Here is a 23,025-nt window from a genome sequence, read left to right as displayed (position 1 = left end):
CCATCAGAGCACTGGCAGGGAGGGAAATAATGAAAAAAACCGCTTGGAAATCTACCCAAGCAATTTATGGGAAGTGGTCTCCTAATGACTCGAGTTTTTGGGACTATACTCACATAGTCCAGCCTTCATTTCTCACTGTTTGCATGTGGGAGACTGAATCTCCTGGGGTTTATCCAGGGCCCCTGAAACATCCTGGTATTGGTGGGAAATTGCTGAGAAGGAGAAAGGTGGAGCTCACCCCTCTGTTTTCCGGCAGAATATCTGTCTCTGGGATAAGGGCAAGATTTTTTGGGACTGTTTTGCAGTCATTCCTGTCCCAGCCACCTTCCAAGATCCCAAATGGGAAGCTGAGGCACAGAGGGAATAAAGGATTTCATGTGAGAAAGCTGGAAAGCCACCTGTGGGAACAGGCTCATCCGAAGTTTGGGGCGTCCCTGGTTTTTGGGCTTTATCTTCCCCAGTTCAGGGATTTTGCTGGAATTCCAGGGATTTGCAAGCTTTCCACTATCTCCAAGGCCACCAGAGCCGATGTCCAGCCTGGCTACACCCACTGCTGCTGTTCCCAGAGCCCCAGAGAGGGAACAAGAAACCTCAGAGATGCTCCCCACAGCCACACCAGGGAAATGGCATCGGATCCCATTCATCCCAAACCTTCCCCAGCACCAATCTGCAGGGGGCTCTGCCTTTCCTGGGTTAATCCCCGGGGGCTGGGGCTGTGGGAGGAGCAGGACCGGGGGGTGCTGGGGCACAGCTGGGGCACAGCTGGGGCACTGTTGCCCCCCAGCCCCGCAGCCGGCAGGGATGGAGGCGTTTCCTTGCGCAGGATCTCCGCGGATGCACCGGGGCCCTTTCGGCACCCGAGGATGTGCAACAATTATCCGGAGCTAAAATTAGCCCCAGGGCACGTGACGTTCCTGGAAGAAGGGTTGTGAGAGCGAAGGAGGATGCGGAGCACCAAATGTGGATTTCCAGCAGGATGGAGGCAGCCGAGCCCGGCCTCCGAGGCTTCAAAGCCAAAGCTGAGGAGCCACATTTGGGGTTTGGGAGCCTCTGGCTCTGCGTGCTGCTGTCTCCGGGGAGGGCACTCGGTTCTGCAGCACCACCCAAGCCTGGGTGATCCTGGGTGCAGGAATTGGGGTTGATGGGCACCTGGAGATGCCCATGGCTGATGGGCATGGGAACCACGAGCGAGAGGGTGTTGCAGGATACAAAACAGGGATAGTTTTGTTTTTACCTTCCAGGAGCTGCAGCTGCCATGGGGTGCCCAGGGCTGATGCTGAGGTGGGCATGGACCCCTCTGTGGTGTCCCCACAGCACCCACAGACCCCTCTGGGGGAGCACCCAGCACCCCTGGCACTCGCTGTGCCAGGTGGGTGGTACCCACACCCACCTCCCTGCCAGGAACACATCCAGCACCCAGCCTCCCGTGGAAAGGGAGCACAGCCAGCACCCAGGGGGTGGGTGGCACTCAGCACCCACCACAGCACGCCGTGGGTGGCACTGGGGACCTGCAGCACCCTGCAAGGGAGCACAGCCAGCACCCAGGGTCCTGAACGAGGAGGGCACATCCAGCACCCACAATTCTGAATATGAGGAGCACATCCAGCTCTCACAATCCTGTACAAGGGTGACAAACCCAGCACCATGATCCTGAACAAGGGGAGCACATCCAGCACCTAGTATCCCTTGCAAGGAAGGGCATTTAGAGCACCCAAAATCTTGTGGAAGGGAGACAAATCCAGCACTCACAATCCTGTACAAGGGTGACAAATCCAGCACCCACAATCCTGTGATAGAGGGGCATATCCAGCACCCACAATCCTGTGGCAGGGCGCACATCCAGCACCCACAGTTTTGTGATAGAGGGGCACATCCAGCACCCACAATTCTGTATAAGGGGGGCACATCCAGCACCCATAATTCTGAATAATGGGAGCACACCCAGCACCCACGATCCTGAGCACGGTGGGCACACCCAGCACCCACGATCCTGAGCACGGTGGGCACGCAGAGCCCCTGCAATGCTGGCAGTGTGGTGGCAGCTCCCACACGGCTGTCCCCAGTCCGAGGTGGCGGCTCTGTGGGTGACACGGCCACTCGCACCCATCAGCTGCCCGAGCGGCTCCGCGGGCGCTGCCAGCTCTCCCGGCACATCTGGGATGCTGTGTTTGTTTTTTAATGCGCTCTAAGTGGAACCGCCTTCCTCCCCTCCCCTCCCGTGGCTCACACAACCCCCGGCCAGAGCTCCAACCACACAAACCCCAGCACGAGTGAAGCGCCACGGCCCCGTCCAGGAGCTAGTAAAAAATGTATTACCTAAAAATATCTTTCCAAGAGGTGATTTAAACCAGCAAAGTCTCCTGGCAGGAGGAAATGGAGATGAGGAACATCTCAGGGCTGGAGAAGCCCCTGGGAGCACGCAGCCCTGCGAGAAAGCTCAGGTCTGCCGTGTACAGATGGGGCTGGGCAGGAGGAGGGATGGGCGGCTTTGGAGCGGGCTGAGCCTCCTCCCGCAGCCGGGACATGCCGGGGATGCAGGGGATGCTCGGACCGGCCCTGCCTGGGGGTGTGCCCCGGCTCAGGCTGCTGCGGCCCCCAAAGCTGAGCCATGGGATGCCCCCGGCCGCCTCCGCAACTCGATGAGGCGAGCACCGGGCCGGGCTGGGCCAGCACGGTCGATGGGCCCTTGTCCCCGAGCTCGGGAGCAGCCCTGAGTCACCGCAGCAGCCCCGGGAGCAATTAAAGCGAGTGAGTAATCCTCGCTGAGCTGGGAGGGGGAGAACAGTGACAGCCGCCTCCCGAGGAGGGCTCGGGGCTGGAAATCTTCTCTATAAACCCAGCCACACTTTAATTATGAGGTTAATTATTGCTGGGGGGACTTGGAGCTTCCCACTCGGCTGCAGACCCAGGCCCGACCCCGGCTCGGCTTGAGCTCCGTCTTCCCCGAACCTTTGGTGAGCAAAAATGGGAATAAATCAACAAGGAATGGTGAAAATGATGGAAGGAAGGGAAGGAAGGGAAGGAAGGGAAGGAAGGGAAGGAAGGGAAGGAAGGGAAGGAAGGGAAGGAAGGAAGGAAGGAAGGAAGGAAGGGAGGGAAGAAGGATCAAATGTGGATTTTCCCAGTGACTGATTTGCAAGGCTGAGGGAAGGGTCAGGTCCCACTGGGTCCAAACTTTCCAAAGCAATCAGGAACTGCACAAGCCATTGGTGTAAAGTCAGTGTGACCTCTGGGATCATCTCTGTTTGCATCCAGAGCCCTTGTTGCGCTCTTTCTTTGCAACAACCGAGGGCTTTGAACTAAAAACTTGGGGAGAAAGAGGAAATACCAGGCAAAAAGCCCTGAACTAGGTGGAACTGCTGGATATTGACAGCCCTGCCCTAAATCTCCCAAAACCCGGTGTTCCACGGAGCTTTCCCGCTCCAGGAGCTCCGGTGGGGATGGGGAGCTGTGGGCACAGGTGGAGCCTCCAGCCAGGGCAGTTTGGGGGCTTTGGGGCGTGTGCAGGGCTGCGAGGGCAGGGCCTGGCAGGGACTGACCGTTCTCCCTGTGCTGGAAGGAAGGTGAGAACTCTTTGGCAGTGATCCTGGCGATCCGCGCTTCCTCCTGCGCTTTCTGCGCCGCCGTCACGGCTGCCTCCGCCTTGGCCCTGGAGTGAGAGGTCCTGCAAGGCAACAGAGACACCGTTAGGCAGCTCCCTCCTGCCACGGGGAACCCCAAATTTCCCCCACAGATTCCTCCAAAACCCTTTGGCCGTGAGGGAGGAACTGCCAGCAGAGCTTGGGGCTGGCTGGGGTACGGGGGATTTTCCAACACCTTCATGAGCTGCTCCTCAGCCTGGAAACCACCCAGGAAATTCAGATTTGTTCCCCAAGGGTCCCTCCATCCCATTTCCCACCTTGTCCCAGCAGCCTCTCCGTGCATCTCCCATGAGCCTCCAGGGTTGAATTTAAAGCTGGTTTGGTTGGGTTTTTTTAACCAAACACGGTTTTTTGGGGATGAAAAAAAAAAAAAGAACATTTCCACGCCCACCCCCACGTTTTGCATAAAATGCTGGATGTAAATAAATACTGGGAGCAGAGGTAGGAGCTGGGGGTTCGGCTCTGGAGCCGCCTCCACCATCCCTTCACACATTTTTATCAGGGCACTTTTTCCCTCTGGATCAACAACTGTCCCCTGCACTTGCTGATGATTCCCCAAAGGCTTTTTTTGGCTGGCATTTCATCCCATCACTCAGGATTTACAGCTTCTCTGAGAGCATCCTCTGGAGGTTGCTTTTCCCCTTTCCCCCCTTATCCGAGCTATCCAGGCACTTTCAAAAATTCCTGCTCCCACCCCGGTGCAGGCAGGGTTATAAATAACTCCACTGATTTCTTTTCCCTCCAAAATCAGGCCCTCCATCTCCTTTAATCATTTTTTTTCTGCCTCTCTCTGAATTCCCTCTAATTTCTCGACATCTGCGTGGAGAGGGAGTGCCATTTCTGACAGGCTCCTAAAAATGGAAAACAGGGCCAGGAATGTGCCTGCTTTGGTTGGAAGCATTGCCAGGGCTGGGGAACAGGGTGAGTGTGGCTGTGCTGTCACCTGTGTTCGCTCCTGACACTTCCCAGGTCTCTTTGCTCTAATAAATGCTTTATTCCCAGCCATCGGCTGCTTTGGAGTAGCCCTGGAGCTGAATCCAAGCTGTTTTCCAGAGTTATTGGAGGTGATGGAAGGGCTGTGGTGATGCTGCTGCAGGTCCCGAGGGTTCTCTGTGATTGTTCACCCCAAAATTGGGTTTAAATGGGTTTTTACCCAGCAGGAATCCAGGGGTCCCCCTGCCCAGCACTCAGGTGGGATCAGAGGAGGGGACAAAGGTGTCACAGCCCATTCCCTGTCAGGTATCCCAGCCCTGCTCTTTTAGGAGAAGCAGGGATGCCCCAAGGAGGAGCTGCAGCAAACTGCCAGGAGGGGAGGTGAGGGCTGCTCCCGTTTTTCATGGAATCATGGAATGGTTTGGGTCGGGAAATACTCTAAAATCCATCTCATTCCAACCCGTGCTGTGGGCAGGGACAGCTTCCACTACTCCAGACTATTCCAGCCTGGCCTTGGACACTGCCAGGGATCCAGGGGCAGCCACAGCTTCTCTGGGAACTCGTGCCAGGGCCTCACCACCCTTACAGATACTGGGAATTTCTTCCCAATATCCCATCTACATCCACCCTTTTCCAGCTTCAAACCATTCCCCCGTGTCCTGTCCCTCCATGCCCTGTCACAGTCCCTCTCCAGGTCTCTTTCCAGCCCCATTTTTGGCACCAGCATGCTCTGTGGGGAACACCGGGGCATCAAACCTGTGCATTAAACCATTGGAGCCACCAGGAGGTTAAAATTCAGATTCTGCCTGTCTGAGCTCCTTAAACCCCTGGCATCTCCCAGGGGAGCTTCTCAGGGATGTGGATTCGAAGCTCCTCCATCCATTTATCCCCTGGCCTGGGAGCTGCCGGGGCTGGGGCTGTCCCTGCCTCGCTGCAGCACTTTCCCAGGTCCCTGCTGGCCCCAGCTGAGGATTAAGAGTGTCTGTGAGTGCCTGGCCCGCGCTCAGCAGCCAGGATTACACTCTGCTTCCCCATCCTCCCTGGAGAGGCGGCTGGAGCCGCTCAGCCCTCTCTGCCTGCCAGGGAAGGAGGCTGGAGCAGCAGCCAGGGGCTGGGAGGTGGTGGCAGAGCGGGAGGTGACGCTGGAGGAGCCCACACGGAGCCACCACCCCGGGCTGGGTTTCTGGGATGGCCCAGACTCTGCTCCTCCCTGTGGCACTCAGCACCCCCTTGATGGAATCGTGGCATCATTGAGGGTGGAGAAGAGCTCCAGGATCACCAAATCCAGCCTGTGCCCCATCCCCACCTTGTCCCCAACCCGGAGCACTGCGTGCCACCTCCAGGAATTCCTGGGACACCGCCAGGGATGGGCACTCTGACCCTCCCTGGGCAGTTCCAGTGCCTGGCCACCCCTTCCAGGAAGAAATTCCTGCTGATATCCAACCTAAATAGATTAAAATCACCATCCCTGGGGGGTGGATGCATTTCCATCCCTTGAAAACTCACTCCAAAGACTTCTGGATCTGCTTATCCCCACGGACTCCCAAGATCGACCCAGGAAGTGCAGGGAATTTAAAAAATGAAAACTTGGAGATTTGGCTCAGAAAAGGTTAAAAATCAATCCCATCAATGACGGGATGATCCAAATACACTTGGGGAGGGATGGAAAGCACTGGATTCCCTGGAGGACATGGGACACACTGGATTCCCTGGAGCAGAGGGACACACTGGATTCCCTGGAGCAGAGGGACACACTGGATTCCCTGGAGGACATGGGACACACTGGATTCCCTGGAGCGGGGGGACACACTGGATTCCCTGGAGCAGGGGGACACACTGGATTTCCTGGGGTGTCACCAATTAATTGTTTGTAAAGCTCCCTGAGACGCTGGCAGGAGTGAAAAGCAGAATTATGGAGATCCATACGTTGCATAATAAAATCCATAAGTATTCCCAAATAAATGCCAGTAATCCAGTTAGTGCTCGCATGACTTTGTCACATCCTAAATTTACCAGCTGTCTCCTTTCTCCACGCCTGCTGCTCGTGGCGTGTGCTAAATCTTAATTCCCACTTAATTGCCTGGAGTTTATTTCCCTGGAAAAGTGGGGTTTTTTCCTCCCTGACACATGGACAGGGCCTGATCTCATCGCTCTGCTCCTCCTTCCCTAAAGTGCTGCCATAAATTTTTTCTGGGATGGAGACACCAAACTGGAGACTACGGTGAAAATAAGGCTGGGGCCTTCCCCATAAAACAGAATTATGGGATAGTTTGGGTTGGAAGGGACCTTAAAGATCATCCTGTTCCTGTGGGCTCATGAGGGGATGGAGGGAAGAGTGATGCAAGAGGAGCTGTTTAATTCCTCCCACCTCTGAGCATCCCCAGCCTCCTCCTCCAGCTGGGATGGATCCAGGAGCCTGGGATGGTGGAAGGTGTCCCTGCCTGTGGCAGGGGGGGGAATGGGATGGGCTTTAAACTCCTTCCAACCAAACCAGTCCATGATTCCAGGATTTTAGTGCACTTCACCATCCAAGCTGAGCTGGGGGAGGGTGTTCAGGCCAAGACTGGGATTGGGAAAAGCCAGAAAGGGGGAAGAGCAGGATGGTTTGTGGCTTTTGAGCCCCCGTTTTGGGTCTCAGGGCAGAGAGTCCCAGCTGGGGCTGGCCTGGAATATTTTATTTAATAATTTTTTGTCAAGCTGACTCACTGTTCTCGGAGGATGAGCGGGCAAGTGGTCAAACTGGCAAGGGGAGCTGGCAGGAGGCAGGGAAAAATCCCAACCAACCAGATTCCCAGAAATCTTTGCAGATCGCCTGTGATTTGGCCAGAGCTGACAGGGGAAGGGATAATACCTGGGTCTGCTTCCTAATGCCAAGTTTATCAGCTCCAGCTAATCTATAAGAAGCTGGAATCAACTGATTTGCAAGGAAGAACTCGGCTTTTTAGGAATTCCAGCAGTGACTCCAGGCTGGCTTGGAGTGAGCGAGGAGTGGTTCCAAGGGTTCTGCTGGAAGGCCACTGCTGGGGGCTGGGTTAGCCAAAAAGGGGTGAACTCCCAGCAAAACCCTCAGGGATTCAGGAAGGAAGCAAAATTCAAACCAGGTGAGGCTTGAGAGGTGTTTTGGTTCCAGGAATGCTTTGGCAGGAGAACAAGTGGGACAAAGTGCTTTAAAATGAGGCTGGAAATTAGAGCGAGTTTACAGAAGCCCAGAAAGGTTTCAGAGCTGTGAAAGTGACACCTGGAATTGCCAGGATGGCACCTGGAGCCACGAGAAACCTGGATCACTGGTGAGTCCTTCTCCATTTGCTGTTTGACTCCAGCCAGGAGAGGGATTTGCCCCCTTTATTCCTATTTTTCCAGCGTTTTTGTACAGAAAATACATCCCAATAAAAACCAGGCAGCAGACACTGAGCAAATTCATGCTGGGGGTCAAAGAGAGCTCTGTGCTGAACACAGAGAGAAATCCACATTATTGGGAATGTTAAAAAGCATCCTGTGGGTAAGATTTCTGGGAAAGAAGGCCTGTTTCCCAAAATTCACATGGCACCTCTGGCTGTTCTTTTCCAAGCAAACTTCTCTCTTTCCTGACCCCAAAGGCTGGTTGAGGGAATATGAAATTCCTGCTGGGATCCTGCGCGGGGATGGAGATGCTCAGCCCTCCTCCACCCCACACCCAGAGCTCTCCCATTATCCCAGCTCCAACAGGAGCACCACCAGGCTGCAACAAGCCCCAAACCCTTTCCACCCCATGACAGGACCCCGTGGTCCCTATTTTCATGGAAAACCTGGAAAAAGGCACATTTCCCACAGGCTTCTCTGGGAGTGGTGAGGATGGAGTTAAGCTGGCAGTGAGCTCATCCCTAATGAACAGCCTCAAGTTTTCCTAAGGGGCCAGGTTGGCTCCATCTGATCCACTTTGTCTCCAGGTCAATACTTCATCAGGCAGCTTTGGGGCTGGTTTTTTTTCCTCTTTAAATGCATCTTTATCTTCCTATAGGAGGGAATGTTTTCTCTCCCTCCATTACAGAGCTTCATGTATTTTTCAAACGGCAAAATTCAATTAAAACACACGCCAGCTGCAAGGAAATACTTCAGGAAACATTCAGAGAGAGCATTTGCAGGGCGTTCGAGACTCTCTCATCCACACCCCGGGGTCAGGAAAGCCTTGGGATGCACCTTGTCCTGGGAAGGGATGGCTGGATGAAGGAGAAAAAGGAGATTCTCTGGAAAACCCAGGCTGGCGTGAGGCTGGGAAGGGATGGCTGGATGAGGTGGGGAAAAGGAGATTTTCAGTGCAGCCTCCCCAGCGGGAATCCCTCGGCTGTGTGGGCTCCACGGGGGTTGTTTTCCAGTCCCTGTGGCACAGCGGGATCCAGCGCTGGTTGCATCCAGCGAGGAACACAAAGCCCCGGTCCCCGGGGGATGGATGCTGTCACCAGCCCCGAGCCCTGGGGACGCTGGTGCGGCCCTGCCGAGGATGTGGGATCGCTCGGGGACGGGGCAGGACAGGCGATCCCAGCTCCCAGAGCCCTGCCAGCCTGGGATCGATCCCTGCAACAGCCCCGGGAGGCTCTGCCTGCTCCGGGCAGCCAGGAGGGGAGGCTTGGCTGGGCTTCGTGCTCTCCTAGATGGGACAAATTGGGACTGAATTATTAATAACCACTGCAGACTGTCTGGTTTCCACCTCTGCGGGAGCCTCTCTGATTTAGGGCACAGCTGCAGTGCCCATCCTGCCTCCCTTTCCCATGCCAGGGGCTTCTCCGGGCACCGCATCCCGCATCCATGGCCTGCGGAGGGCCGGGAGGAGCGCAGCCCGGAGCCGGGCTCCGTCTAGACACGGCCCCGAGGGAACGGGGAGATGGCAGCAATTAACAACCTGTTTGTTATTTTCCTTATCTGGCGTTTATTGCCCCGATCAAACCCGCTCCTAATTCCAGCCTGGCTCTTCCCACAGCTCTCGCGGCTTCCCTGCTATTGCAGCAGGCTCTCGGTGAGTGATTTGTGCAGGCAGCAGCACCGCGCTGCTCCTCAGGGGGTGGAATATTAGACACACCAATTAGCTGGCTGTGGAGAAATTCCCATTTACCTGCTCAGCGCAGGCATTTTTCCCAGCCTGCTCCCTCCGTCTGTTTTTCCCTCTGTTTCCCCCTCTCCCCCCACCCCAACCATGGCTGGAATTCTTAATTAAGGGGAAAAAAAGCTGCTTAATGTGACCTCTGACATGACGTAATGCAGCCCTGGACGTCTGCTCGGGCTCTTTGCAGCCAGACACGGAGCAGGTGCTGTGCATAGCAAAGAGAGAGGCAGCCTTGGCAGCTCCAGATGGAGATTTTGGGATGGCAGCGTGGATGCATCACCCCTGGGCTCTGAGGAGGAGCAGGAAAGCTCCCAGCAGTGGCAGGGAAGGTTGGGAGAGGCTGGGATGGATGGAATGGTGATGGCACGCTCTGAAAAAGCAGCTCTGGAAGTTACGTCTCAAGAGAATTAAGGAAAAATAAACACTCAAACCCTTTAATCCTGGGGGGAAAAAAAATCCTTTCAATGCATTTGTTGCTGCCCAAGAAAGCAGATTAGAGAGAAGCACAGAAAATATTGTGGTCAGGAGGCCAAATCCAACTTCCCCTGTAGTTTTACAGCAGGAAATGTCACACTGGGGGGGGAATCATTCCCAAGGCAGCTGGGAGAGCTCGAGGACAGCTGGGACATGGAATGCTCCAGGTGTCCCAAATTGATGGGGACAGGGCTGGAGCCAGGTCCTGTTTAGCTCACTGCTCCAGGCACCTGTGCCAGAGCCTTCCCCACCTTTGTATTTTTGGAGTTATAAATGGGGAGTGAATTCACCGAGGACTCTTTTGCCATTGTACACTGAAATTCCATTTTTAAATCCGAGTAAGGGGGAAAAAAAGTATCCCAGGCTGTGTCCTGGTGTCCTGTGCCTTGCCTTGGAGTGGCCAAAAGGAGTTTTGCTGGAGTTCACAGCGTGGAAAGGTGCAAAGTCTCAGGGGGACAGGGATGGGCCATGCCCCCAAAATTCTGGGAGCAACAGCTCAAACCACATCCCTGAGCTGGGTCATTCCCAGCGGAGAAAGATGAGAGCATCAGATGCCAGGATTGTCTCCAGCTCACCTGATTGCCACCATCCCCAAAAGGATTTCTTTATTTATCTTTGTTTTTGCTAAACAAAAAATGCCAAGAAAATCCAAATCCATCGACTTTAAAAGGCTGGGCCAGGTGGAGCTGGTACCCAGAGGCACATCAGGATGCTCCCAGCATCTCCCTGGCCAAGGAACACATGGAATAAGCGGCGCCAGGCAGATTCCTGCATTTCCCTTCCTTTTAACTTTGTGCCCCCAGCAAGGACGGAGCTGATGGGCTTTGCAGGCAGACGATGCCCTGGGTGTTATCTACAGCTGGCCAGAAAATCAACATCTGGAGAGGGAGCCTCATCCCTGGCCATCTGTCACTTGGAGAGGAGCTCTGCAGGAGGCAGGTGGGTGAAAACACCAGGATTGCCCTTGGGAAAGGGTGGCTTTGAGGCCACTGTCCCCCCTGAGGCTTGGCCTCTCTCCAGCCTGGTCACTTTGCCTTCCTGGGGCACAAATCACCCAATCCCCCTCACCTGCCCAGCCCTGGTGGGTTCAGGCAGGAGGGAGAGGGGCTGGAGGTGCCCCCAGGGCTCTGTCACCCCTTTGTGGGGCAAGGGGTGGCCCCAGCCCTGATGACTGTGGGGAGAAAAAGAATAAATCCTCCCTGTTGCCACAGCAACGAGCATCTCCTGCCTGCCTCAAACTTCAGAGCCCACCCAGCACGAGCCACTTCCCCCATCCCAGCTGCCTGCATGGGCTTTTGAGCCCCAAAATCAGCTCCACCCCCCAAAATCCCACTTTTCCGGAGGCTTCTCAAGCTGTCCCTGAGCTGCTCAGCCCCACTGCACCCTGCTCAGCCCAGCATCCCATGGGGAGCCCTGGCTGGGATCCTGGGGGTCCTTCCTGCTCCCCAAACCCCAGGCCAGCAGACAGCTCTGGGTTTGCAGGGCTGAGCTGCCTCCGAGGCACAGCCCGTGACAATTTCCACTCGAGCAGCCAACAGCACAACAGGGCAAGGGACTGGGAGAGCCCTGCCCTGCTCTGCCCTGCCAGGAGGGAATCTGGGCTGGCCATGGTTTCTGTTTCACCTCCGTGTTGAGGGGATGAGAGACAGGGACACAGGGACACAGGGACACAGGGACATGGCCGGGAATGGGGCAGGGCCCAGCCCCTTCTCTGTCTCACTGGAGACAAGCTGGAGGGCTCCTGGCCTTGGGAATGGGCTCCTGTCCCTGGGTATGGGCTCCTGGCCCTTGGGAATGGGCTCCTGTCCTTGGGAATGGGCTCCTAGCCCTTGGGAATGGGCTCCTGGCTTTTGGGCATGGGCTTCTGTCCCTGGGAATGGGCTCCTGGCCCTTGGGAATGGGCTCCTGTCCCTGGGAATGGGCTCCTGGCCTTTGGGAATGGGCTTCTGTCCCTGGGAATGGGCTCCTGTCCCTGGGTATGGGCTCCTGTCCCTGGGAACGGGCTCCTGTCCCTGGGAATGGGCTCCTGGCCTTTGGGAATGGGCTCCTGGCCTTTGGGAACGGGCTCCTGTCCCTGGGAATGGGCTCCTGGCCTTTGGGAATGGGCTCCTGGCCCTGCCCCACCCCTCTCCCATTGGGAACAGGCTCCTGGCCCTGCCCCACCCCTCTCCCCTTGGGAACGGGCTCCATCCCCGGCTCCCATGTCTGCCACCACTCTCTGGAGGGCTCATCCCCAGCACCAAGAGTTGGGAAGATCTGCCCCAGCTCCTTGAAGGATGTCCTGATGCTGGATGGGGACCAGCTGCCCTCCTGCCAGTGGGGACAGCCCCCGTGTCCAGCCTGGAGCCCACAGAGCTGTTTCTTTTCCGCCAGGGAATGTGATCCCGAGGAACTGCTCGTGGAGGGCAGCGTCACAGAGCCACCATGGGACACCTGGTGGCACTGCCCCAGCTGAGGCCATGCTGGGAAATCCAACAGCCCCCAGATGGCATCCCATGACCCCAGAGGGTGACACACGGGGACAGGATGGGGTGGATTTGGGATGTGGTGGCAGCAAGGCTCTGCTGTCCCGGTTGGAAGCGAGCTGCAGCAAAGGGAAGCTGCCCACTGTGGAAAAAGGGGGTGGAGAGGGGCTAAAATTGAGAAGTGGGTGCCACCAGGTGCCGGGCTGAGCACCCGACATGGCCACCATGGGATTTTAGGGTGCTCAGCACCCCGAGGAACTGGGACTTTCTTAGTCACAACTCCAAAGGGATAATCGCTCGGATCCATGGGTTAAATCCCCCTGGGATTTTCAGGGGGGAAATTTGCTTAGCAGGGTCTACAGTCAAATCCTTTAATTTCCTGGATTAGGAAGTCAGGACAGCTTGTCATTTGTCCCGTGGGGAGGAGGTGACAGAAACCTCGTTGCTTGGGGCTTTTCAAACCGGAATAAGAGAGAGGAGAGCCTGGAATACCCCAGCCCATTCCCTGTGCTCCCCCCAGCATCCCAAACTCGGGGGAAGGAAAACCAGCAAGGAAAATACTCGATAATTTGGCTCAGCTCTTTGTTTTCCTCTTGGTTGTGCTCCTGATATTAATTTTGCCTCTCCCTGGGGAGGAAAGTGTGTGGGGAGGGACAAGGATAGGATGTTGGGAATGTTGCTGAAGGGAAAAGGTGGGAACAACAAGGAAACCCAAAATGGGAGTTGGGAGAAGAAAAAAGCACGGAGACCTCTCTCACGAGCTGGAAAAGCAGCAGAGAGAGCCCAGCCCTTCCCCTTGGTTCTTTTCCACCCTCAAACTTCGGGATGCAGCATCCCTGGGACACGGCTGGGGGGTTTGGGGAGGGAGGGACTCCCAGCATCCCCCTCCCAGCCCTCAGCCCGGCTGTGGGACTGGGTATCCCAGCACCCTCCCCACCCCTGGGAGGGTGAGGATGAGGATGGAGAGAGCGGCGGCAGCCAGGGGAGGGATGATCTCTCCTTCCCTGCTCAAGATCCCAGGGAAAAGCAGCGCTGCAGTTTCGTTGAGCAGGAAAAACAGCAGAAAGGAAAAGGAAAAGCAGCAGAAAGGAAAAGGAAAAGCAGCAGAAAGGAAAAGGGAAAGCAGCAGAAAGGAAAAGGGGAAGCAGCAGAAAGGAAAAGGAAAAGCAGCAGAACGGAAAAGCATCAGAAAGGAAAAGCAGGGGCTGGGTTTGTGTTGTTGGTTTTGGTGTATTTCGCTTTCCCTCCCCGGGTGATGAAGGGCTGCTCCACCCAAAGGAAGAGGAAGAGGCTCCATCACTTTGTGCCGGGCAGGCACAGGGAGGTTCCTGGGGGATCTCCGGGGGCTGGAATGGTCCCGCTCCCCTCCGGGAAGGGCTGGATTCAATTAGTTCGGATGATCCGCACTGCGATGGGCGGCGGTGCGATGCCAGGGAGGAGGAGGAGGAGGAGGAAGAGGAGCCGGCAGCTTCTCCTTTCCCCGCGCTGCCCTCGCCTCCTGGCCGGCGCTCCGGGGCAGCCCCTTCCCATGGAAGCGCTGCCTGCCAGCAGTGAATCACCTCCCGTCCTCCCCGCCTCGCTGCCAGCCCGTGCCACCCCTCCCTGTCCCCTCCATCTGCCGTCCCCGCACAGGTGACCGCTGCTGGCAGCGCTCCCCCATCCCGGCTCTGCCCCTCCTGCATCCCAAATCCTCTTTCCTGCTCCGTTCTCTGTCGGAGCCGTCCCTCCTGCATCCCAAATGCCCCTCCGGCATCCCAAATGCCTTTCCTGCATCCCAAATGCCCCTCCTGCATCCCACATCCCTTTCCTGCTCCATCCTCTGGTTGAGCCGTCCCTCCTGCATCCCAAATGCCCCTCCTGCATCCCAAATCCCTTTCCTGCTCTGTTCTCTGGCTGAGCCGTCTTTCCGGCATCCCAAATGCCCCTTCTGCATCCCAAATGCCCCTCCTGCATCCCAAATCCCTTTCCTGCCCCGTTCCCTGGCTGCGCCGTCCCTCCCAGCCGTGCTTGGCTGCGGGGCTGGCTCCGCTCGGAGCGCCGGCTCTGGGAGCTCTCTCCTGGCGGGGACAGGGACAGAGCCCCGGGGACAGTGAGAATCTGAGGGGCTGGGAATGTCTGTGCTGCTTCAGCACAGCCCAGCGAAGCCGGGGATGGTTTTGGGGATGTTTGGCACCCACCTGGGCCGTGGGTATGGGATATTTTGGCTCAGGTTTAGCTCGCTGGAGAGGGAAGGGGTGGGAATGGCCAAGCTGGGATCAGAAGTGCCGAGTGAGGGATGGGAGGGCAATGAAAACCAAAACCCCACTGAGCTGCTCTGCCAGGAGTACAAATGACCCTGCTGAGGTTTTTCCAGCTGGATTACCTCGCCAATCTTCATCCCTACAAAAGGCATTTCGCTGTCCAGCCTGGCCCTGCCCTGGAGGCCGCACCCCGTGGTGGCTGTTGGGGACACACCGAGCCGGCCCTGCGCAAACACGGAGGCTGCTCCTGGCTTTTGACACGGCCACAAAAGGGCTTAAGGCTGCAAATCCCGTCTGAGCAGGAAGTTATTAAATTGGCGTGGCTGGAGCACGTCAGCAGTCACGGTGCTCACATCCCATCGCATCCCGCAGGAGCCGTGGGGAGGGAGGGACGGACGGGACACTCCGGGATGGCTGAGCCCGGGCCGGAGCTGGGAATGTGCCTGCCGTGAGCCACAGGTGTCCCTGTCATCCCGGCTGAGGGGACGCACCCCCAGCAGCACCAGCAGCTGATCCTGATGGCATCCCCTGGCCCCTGGCAGCACGGCAGGAGCAGCGAGGGAGGAGGCAGGGAAGGAGGGGAAGCTCAGGCTCTGCTCCTCTTGGATTGCTCAGGGAGGGCTGGGGGAGAGAGGGCTGGGGGGACAAGGAAAAGGCGCTGAGGAGAATCACCTCCCGGCCCAGCTGCTGTCAGCCTTGGAGTCACCTCCATCCACCCCCTGAGTGTTTCCCTCCCTGACCCTTTGCATCCCTCAAGGAAAGGATGGAGAGACCAGGAAGGGATGGAGGGAGCACATTCACCCCCCACGAGGCCTGGGGGCTCCAGGTGATGCCCTCAGTGACCCCATCAGTGCCCAGCTCATGGCCTGAGGTGACTCCTGCAAATCCCCAGCTCCTGCTGCTGGCAGGGCCTCGGCAGGGAGCAGCAGCACTTCTCCAAAGGGCCATGAGCAGAGGAACCCTCCCTGGACTCAAAATTGCCCAGAGAGGGGCTGAGAGTCCCTGCCCCAGCTGGGCATCAGCTCAGCCCATCCCTGCAGCCAGCTCAGCTCTGCCCCATCCTGCCTTTGCGTGTCCCTGCTGTCCTGACCCAAGGAAGGGGACACAAAACCCTTTTGGGGCCCTTAACCCCCACCCCTCCTCCTCCTCCTCCTCCTCCTTATCCCTCTCATCCTCAGCAGGAGCCCCTGGGGCAGCACGAGGCGGGATTGGGGTCAGCAGCCAGCACCCCCAGGCACCCACAGAGCAGCAACCCGAAATCAAAGGCAGCCAGACAATGGCAGAGCATTAAGCAGCGGCATTACCGGGGCCGGGAGAGCCGGTGGGGACATTACCGGGGCCGGGGAGAGCCGGTGGGGACATTACTGGGGCCGGGGAGAGCCGGTGGGGACATTACCGGGGCCGGGAGAGCCGGTGGGGACATTACTGGGGCCGGGGAGAGCCGGTGGGGACATTACCGGGGCCGGGAGAGCCGGTGGGGACATTACTGGGGCCGGGGAGAGCCGGTGGGGACATTACTGAGCACAAGTACACTTTCACATGCATTATTTGACAGACTCCTGTGACTCTCAGATGGCTGCAGCAGCTTTGCTTTTCTCCGGGTTTTGCCCGGGCCGTGTTTCCATTTTTCTCACAAAAATACCTGTTTGGCTCTAAGAACCTCCTGCACTTTGCTGCTCGACATCAGCCCTGGCTGCAGCATCCCCAGGGAGCATCTAGGCTGAGCCCAAACATCCCCCTTCTCCCCTCCTCACTGCCAGGCTGTCTTTATTTCCTTCCTTTTCCCATTTCCCTCCAGTTTCCCTGTCTGGAGTTGAGTGACACTGTGCTAATTTGTGGCCCAGCTCCTCCTGAGACGGTGGAGCTTTAATTATATTTTTCTCCTGGTTGGTGCAAGGCTGGGCTATAATTATGCCAGGGAGAGCATTACTTAGGAGTGACCTGGGAGCAGCATTCCCTCTGGGAGCCAGGGCACTGGCTGCTCCCAGGAATTCTTATTTAAGGTGCTGGGCAGCAGATGCCCCATGCTGGAGAGGAGTGAAGTGTTTGCCACGTGCCACCCATCCCTGGGACTCATGCAGGGATGGTCCCTCCTCCATAACCAGCCCAACCACTAGTTACAAACCCCTGAACTGTGGAAGCAGGATGGATGTAGGGTCTGTCTGAGCTGCCATCACCCATCCTGGAGAGCTGGAGTCAGCCCTGATCTCCCCTGACATTCCCTGTGCACCCATCCCTCCAGCAGGTGGCTGTGCCAAAAACCAGAGCTGGGCTGAGCTCCCTGGCCCGCCTTTGTTGCCTGGATATTTTATTTTAGACACACCAGAGCCCACAGATAATTTGCCTGAGGTGTCAATTAGCACTAATGAGATGGGGCTCGGGGTGTCCAGCATGTCCTTCATCCTTCCAGAGTGGCAGCAGAAAGAGTGCAGGCTCTTGGCTGATTTGAGAGAGAACGAAGATCTCCCAGAGCACTCAGAGAACACCCTGAACACTCCTTTTAAACAGGCTGGGGTTCCTTGTCTCCCTCTGAAAGCTGGCCATGGAATCATGGAAAGATTTGGGTTGGAAGGGACCATAAAGTCCATCCAGTCCCACCCCTGCCGTGGGCAGGGACACCTTCCCTACCCCAGGCTGCTCCAAACTTTCTCCTGGCCTTGAGCCCTCCCAGGATGGGCTAGCTGCTGCCAACAGCAGTTCCTCACCCTCACTCACGTCCCTTCCTCCCTGCTCACCTCACCTGAACAATTCCAGAGAATCAGAGGGAATTGTGTGCTCTCCCATTTAAACTACAGCAAAGGGAATTTAGGAGAATCTCCTCTTGACCCTGAAAGAAATCCCTTAAAGGTGCAGATATCACTGTGCTCTACTCAGACTCCAACAACTTTAGGAAAGCAGTTCACTTGTCTCCAGCACACTGTGTTTTTAGCCTACTTTCCTCAGGAGCTGGGGCTCACTCCAGTGATTGTGCTGTTTATATATCTATATGCCATCACTCCCACACTAATAACTTTTGAACGTGTTGGCCAATTCCAACCAAATCTGACAGAGCGGCAGAGTTTTCAAAAATACTGAATTCTTACAAATTTAATGAAAGCCGTGGGTGGGCACATATTTTTTATTTTTTTTTTCCCCCACCAAGGGAAAGGCTGCAGAGTGAACTCAGACAGAAAAGAATACACACACACAGGCACAGCCACGCCAGGTACTGGGAAATTGGAGTTGATGTTGGCATTAGAGGGGGATGTTCCACCCCTGAGCCCCAAAACCTCGGGAATGAGCGCCGGGATTCTCCCCCAGCTCCGTTTTGTGGCATTTGGATGATGCAGTTTGGTGTGGGCACTGCAGGGGAGGGTTCCTTCATTAGGAAGCTTTCAAATGAAATCGGACTAAGATTAATAAGGAAGCTTTTCCAGCTGGATGTTAGTATGTAAAACCTTGCTCTGCTCTGGTTCTGCAGGCTCAGGGACTCTGCCAAAAGCCTGGCGAGGGGGGAGAGCTCGAGCTGAGGGATTGGAGGTTTCAGACAAAGCGGTTTAAGGTAAAAGAGCAGAGATTTACATGGGATATTGGGAAGGAATCCTGCCCTGGACCCACCTAATCCCATCCATCTCTACTCTCCATCCTCCACCCTCCACTCCCCAGCCTCCTGCTGCTCTCCAGCAGAGCCCTGGACCACCCAGGCAGGGCAGGGCAGGGAGCTGTTCACAACTGGCATTCCTGACTCGATTTTTCCCCCCTCTCTCCCATAATTAGAGGTGGAATACAACATGTCAAGACCTCATTAAGCATCTTTGCCAATCCCACTCTCACGGCATTCCAGGATCATCACCACTGGGGGATTGAGGATGCTCAGGTTCTCAGACCCAGCACCCCACAGCTCACTGGAGCTCCACAATTCCAGGATCCATCCCACAGCTCACTGGAGCTCCACATTAACAGGATCCATCCCACAGCTCACTGGAGCTCCACAATTCCAGGATCCATCCCACAGCTCACTGGAGCTCCACATTAACAGGATCCATCCCACAGCTCACTGGAGCTCCACAATTCCAGGATCCATCCCACAGCTCACTGGAGCTCCACATTTCCAGGATCCATCCCACAGCTCACTGGAGCTCCACAATTCCAGGTCCCATCCCACAGCTCACTGGAGCTCCACATTAACAGGATCCATCCCACAGCTCACTGGAGCTCCACATTAACAGGATCCATCCCACAGCTCACTGGAACTCCACATTTCCAGGTCCCATCCCACAGCTCACTGGAGCTCCACATTAACAGGATCCATCCCACAGCTCACTGGAGCTCCACATTAACAGGATCCATCCCACAGCACACTGGAGCTCCACATTAACAGGATCCATCCCACAGCTCACTGGAGCTCCACATTTCCAGGATCCATCCCACAGCACACTGGAGCTCCACATTTCCAGGACTGCAGCCTTTCCAGGCATTCCCATCCATCCCCAGACCACAGGGAAAGATCTGGCCTTCCCACTCCTCCGCAGACTGCTTCCTACCTGCCATTCTAGTGGGATTTTTCATTTTTTTTCCCCAACCATCAGCTCAAAAACATCATCAAGCCCAAATGTGCTCCCAAAGCAGGCCCGGGAGGCTCATTCATATTGCAGATAAGCCCTTGGCAGACGTGCTGATAAAGATTTCAAGTGTGACTCTGCATACAAATATTCCAGACCCAACAATTAATCCAGCACAGGAGGCTGAGGAGGTACCTGGGTTTTTCCCCTAACCCCAGCCCTTTTTCCCAGCCTGGCTGCTAAATATAGCCCCTGCTCAGAAAACAGACAGGAATGACATGCTCTAATAAACCACCCCAAAATGTGATACAAAGAGCCCTGAATTCTCCAGAGGAGCTTCTCCTCCTCGCCTCACCGCTGGTCTGGGAGCTCCCTGCGAGGCACAGAGCTCCAGGTGCCTTTTGGGAGCCAGCTACAGGGTGCTTGATCTGGCCCTGCTTCGAGCTGGGACTTTATTTCAACTTAAATTAGACATGGCTCGTTTTCCCCTTCCCTCCTGCTGGTTTTCAGCAGATCCCAGCTCTGGATCTCTGAGCAGTTCCATGAGGGCTGCACAGGGAGAAGGGGCATTGTAGGACACCCAGATCTGCTGTTTTCCAGCCTCCCCAGGGCTGAAGCCACATATTTGACAGGTTTTCCACTCAAAAAAAAACCCCTTTTGGGAATGGAAATAGCTGGGAATCCTCCCAGCACCGGCCAGCCCTGGGGTGGTTCCTCTTGGCTGTGAGTCAGGCAGAGGATTTGGGCAAACTCAGGAGCTCTTCTGCTTATCCATGAGGAAAAAATGGGATAAATAACCCAGCATCCCCTAAGTGACAGCGCTCAGCCTGTGACAGCCACCAAGGTGCCACCACCCCCTGCCCAGGCTGCCCTGCTCTGGTGACCCTGCGTGGCCTCCCTGCCTCACTTGGGGAGGTTGTGCATCCCCAGCCCACCGGGAATTCCCAGAGGGACAACTGGGCTTAGATCCACCCTGCTTTGAACAGCACCCCGAGGCTTGGGCAAGCCCAAGGCTGCCGTGACATCCACGTAACACCAACCTGCAGATGCCCACCCCGAGCGCTTTCCTCCAGCAGCACCCCTACCACGACAAAACCTCTCACCCCATTTATCCCAAATCCCCAGGCGGGATCCCAGCTCAGACCCACCAGGATGGGCAGGAACCCCCTTACCTGGACGCCGCGATCTCCGCTTTCTGCTTGGCGATGGTGGCCGCCCTCTCGGCCGCCTCCACGGCCCGATCCACCTTCTCCCGGATCTTGCTGGCGCGCAGCGGGATGAGGTTCTTCCTCTTGCCGCTGACCAGGATGTTCTGCTTGTACTTGCCCTCCTCCTTGGTGCCGTCGGGGAAGGTCATGCAGCCGTAGCCGTGGCGCTTGTTGTTGGCCCACTCGCCCTCGTACTTGAGCCCGTCCGAGCGCTGGCTCACGCCCGAGCCCGAGCGCTTGTCGTTCTTCCACTCGCCCACGTAGATCTCGGTGGTGGTGGCGTCGATGTCGTCTTCGATGACCGAGAGCTCGGCCTCGCCCTCGCCCAGGCTGATGGTGGAGTTGATGTCGCTGGCGGTGGAGCTGACCGTGCTCATGCCGGCCTCGCTCCGGAACGAGCTCTGCTTGCTCCGCTGGCTGGCCAAGGAGCTCTTGGACTCGGACTTGCGGAGCTTGAGCCCGCTCAGCAGCGAGCGCCGGAAGATTCCCTTCTTCTTGCTCTTGAGGATCTCGGCGTCGCTGTGGGCCATGAGGACGAAGCCGCCGCGGGACACGGCGGGGCTGCCGGCCACGGCGGGCGAGGCGTCGGGGTGCAGCGCCGTGCCGTTGGTGTGCTCGCTGCGCAGGGAGTTGATGGACGTCCTCAGGGGTGACCTGATGACCGCAGCCATGCCGTAGGGAACGCTCTGCCGGACGCCGTAACCCTGGCGCATCCCTCCGACCCACTGGCCCTGGTATGTCCCTGCGGAGAGGAGACAAGAGCAAACGGAGGGGGGGTCGTGGCATCAAACTGCTCCGGGAGCTCTTTGCAGCTCTGGAAGCCCAGTCCCGGCTCCAGGACGGGGATTGCAATGTCAGGTTGTGGAGGGAAAATTGATCGGATTCATGGAATTCACAGAATCACTGGGTTGGAAGAGACCTTAAAGATCATCGAGTCCAACCCAGCCCCAACACCTCAACTCAACCCTGGCCCCCAGTGCCACATCCAGGCTGTGTTAAACACACCCAGGGATGGTGACTCCACCACCTCCCTGGGCAGAACATTCCAGATTGCAGGCTTGCACTCCAGCTGCAGCCTGAGGATGTTAGAAACCAGCCAAGGCATCAAGGAACTGCCCCTTGGATCAACCCCTAACGTGAAAGGGAAGGGAGCAGGGCTGTGGAATGGGGGAATGGTTATCCAGGAGCACACTCTGATCCTGTCCACGCTGCTGGCATCTCACAGTGCATGGATGATGTATAACAATACATTTGTTTATACCCACAGAGCCTTCATCCCGTGTGCTGGGGAAGGCAGCAGCTCCATAGAAATAAAGGCCTCACAGGGACAGATCCATTTGGATATTCCCCTTGGAATTGTGCCCCTGTTGGAGCTCCTGCATTTGCGTGGGCACTTCCTGGAGTTTCTTAGCTGGTTGTTTGTGGCACGAAACACACACAGGGCTGCACCACAGCATTGGGAACGGGGGGACAAGGAGCCCACCCAGCCCGGGGGGCACAGCTGGACCTCAGCATCCTCCCTGTGCACCGAAGCGCGGGGTGGGTGGTAATCTGCTCAGGGTTCCTAATCCCATCCCCTCCTGGAGCTCGGAGCTTGGCACAACTCCAGGCTTTATCCCAGCCCGTTGAACTGCAGGGCTTGTTTTTATTCTTAGGTCGGCTTAATCTTCTCTGGACCAGCTTGAGATGCAGTGATCCACTGTGAGCCCTGCTGGGGCAGATCGAGGAGCCCGAGGATGGCTCTGAGCTGGGCCCTGGAGCTGCTGGAATGCTGTGAGCAGTCCCAGCCCCGGGATGTGAGGAGCTGGGATGGGCACAGGCAGCACCTCACAGCAGTGGGGCCTCCCTTTGTGCCAGCCCTGCTCCCACACGCCCAGGGAGCCTTAAAATAAACCTGCTGAAATAGTGAACCCTGCGTGAATGGGGCCAGTCCTGCCCCAGCACTCCCTGAGGAAATTCCCTGCCCAGTCCAGGGTTCAGCCTTGGAGAAGGGATCTGGGCTGGAACAGCTCATGCTGAGCACAGGAACTGCTTCCTGAGGGTGTGAAACCAGCACCTGGCCACATTTTGGGGTGGATTTTGGGGTTCTTCAACTGTCTTTTAGCTGCCAGTGCTTTGAACAAATCCCCCAGGATTTGGGCATCCTTCCCTGTGCTCCAATGGCATTCCATTATTGGGGTGGCAGCTTTGTGCACCCCCAAAAAACCAGCAGGCCCAAGCTGGGGGCCCCACAGAGCCTGCCCTGGGGAAGGGATGTGGAGAGGCAGGGGCAGGCAGGATTTACTGGGGGTTTATAGGATTAGCACCGGGATTAGGGCAGGCACTGGCAGGGCAGGGAGAGGAGGTGGTGACAGGGAGAAGGATGGGGGACAACCTGTGAGATGCAGCTCAGGGGACACAGCAGACACGTCCTGTGTGGGGGTTGAGCAGTGAGCCTGCCTTGTCC

The 23,025-nt window shown here is 56.7% G+C and overlaps 1 protein-coding gene across 1 annotated transcript in view; it reads right to left on the bottom strand.

Moving 5' to 3' along the window:
• The window catches only part of JPH3 (junctophilin 3), a 49,841-nt gene that overhangs the window by 13,736 nt on the left and 13,080 nt on the right, over positions 1-23,025 (bottom strand). The window contains exons 2-3 of the mRNA XM_038148399.1: positions 20,544-21,321; positions 3,540-3,664 (exon numbers count right to left, since the gene is read on the bottom strand). Coding sequence (XP_038004327.1) covers positions 3,540-3,664; positions 20,544-21,321 — 903 coding nt within the window. The remainder of the gene's footprint in view (positions 1-3,539; positions 3,665-20,543; positions 21,322-23,025) is intronic.

This window comes from Motacilla alba, chromosome 11 (genome assembly GCF_015832195.1).
Source record: "Motacilla alba alba isolate MOTALB_02 chromosome 11, Motacilla_alba_V1.0_pri, whole genome shotgun sequence".
In the NCBI taxonomy this organism is placed as follows: Eukaryota; Metazoa; Chordata; class Aves; order Passeriformes; family Motacillidae; genus Motacilla; species Motacilla alba.
This window is presented reverse-complemented; position numbering and strand designations above follow the sequence as displayed.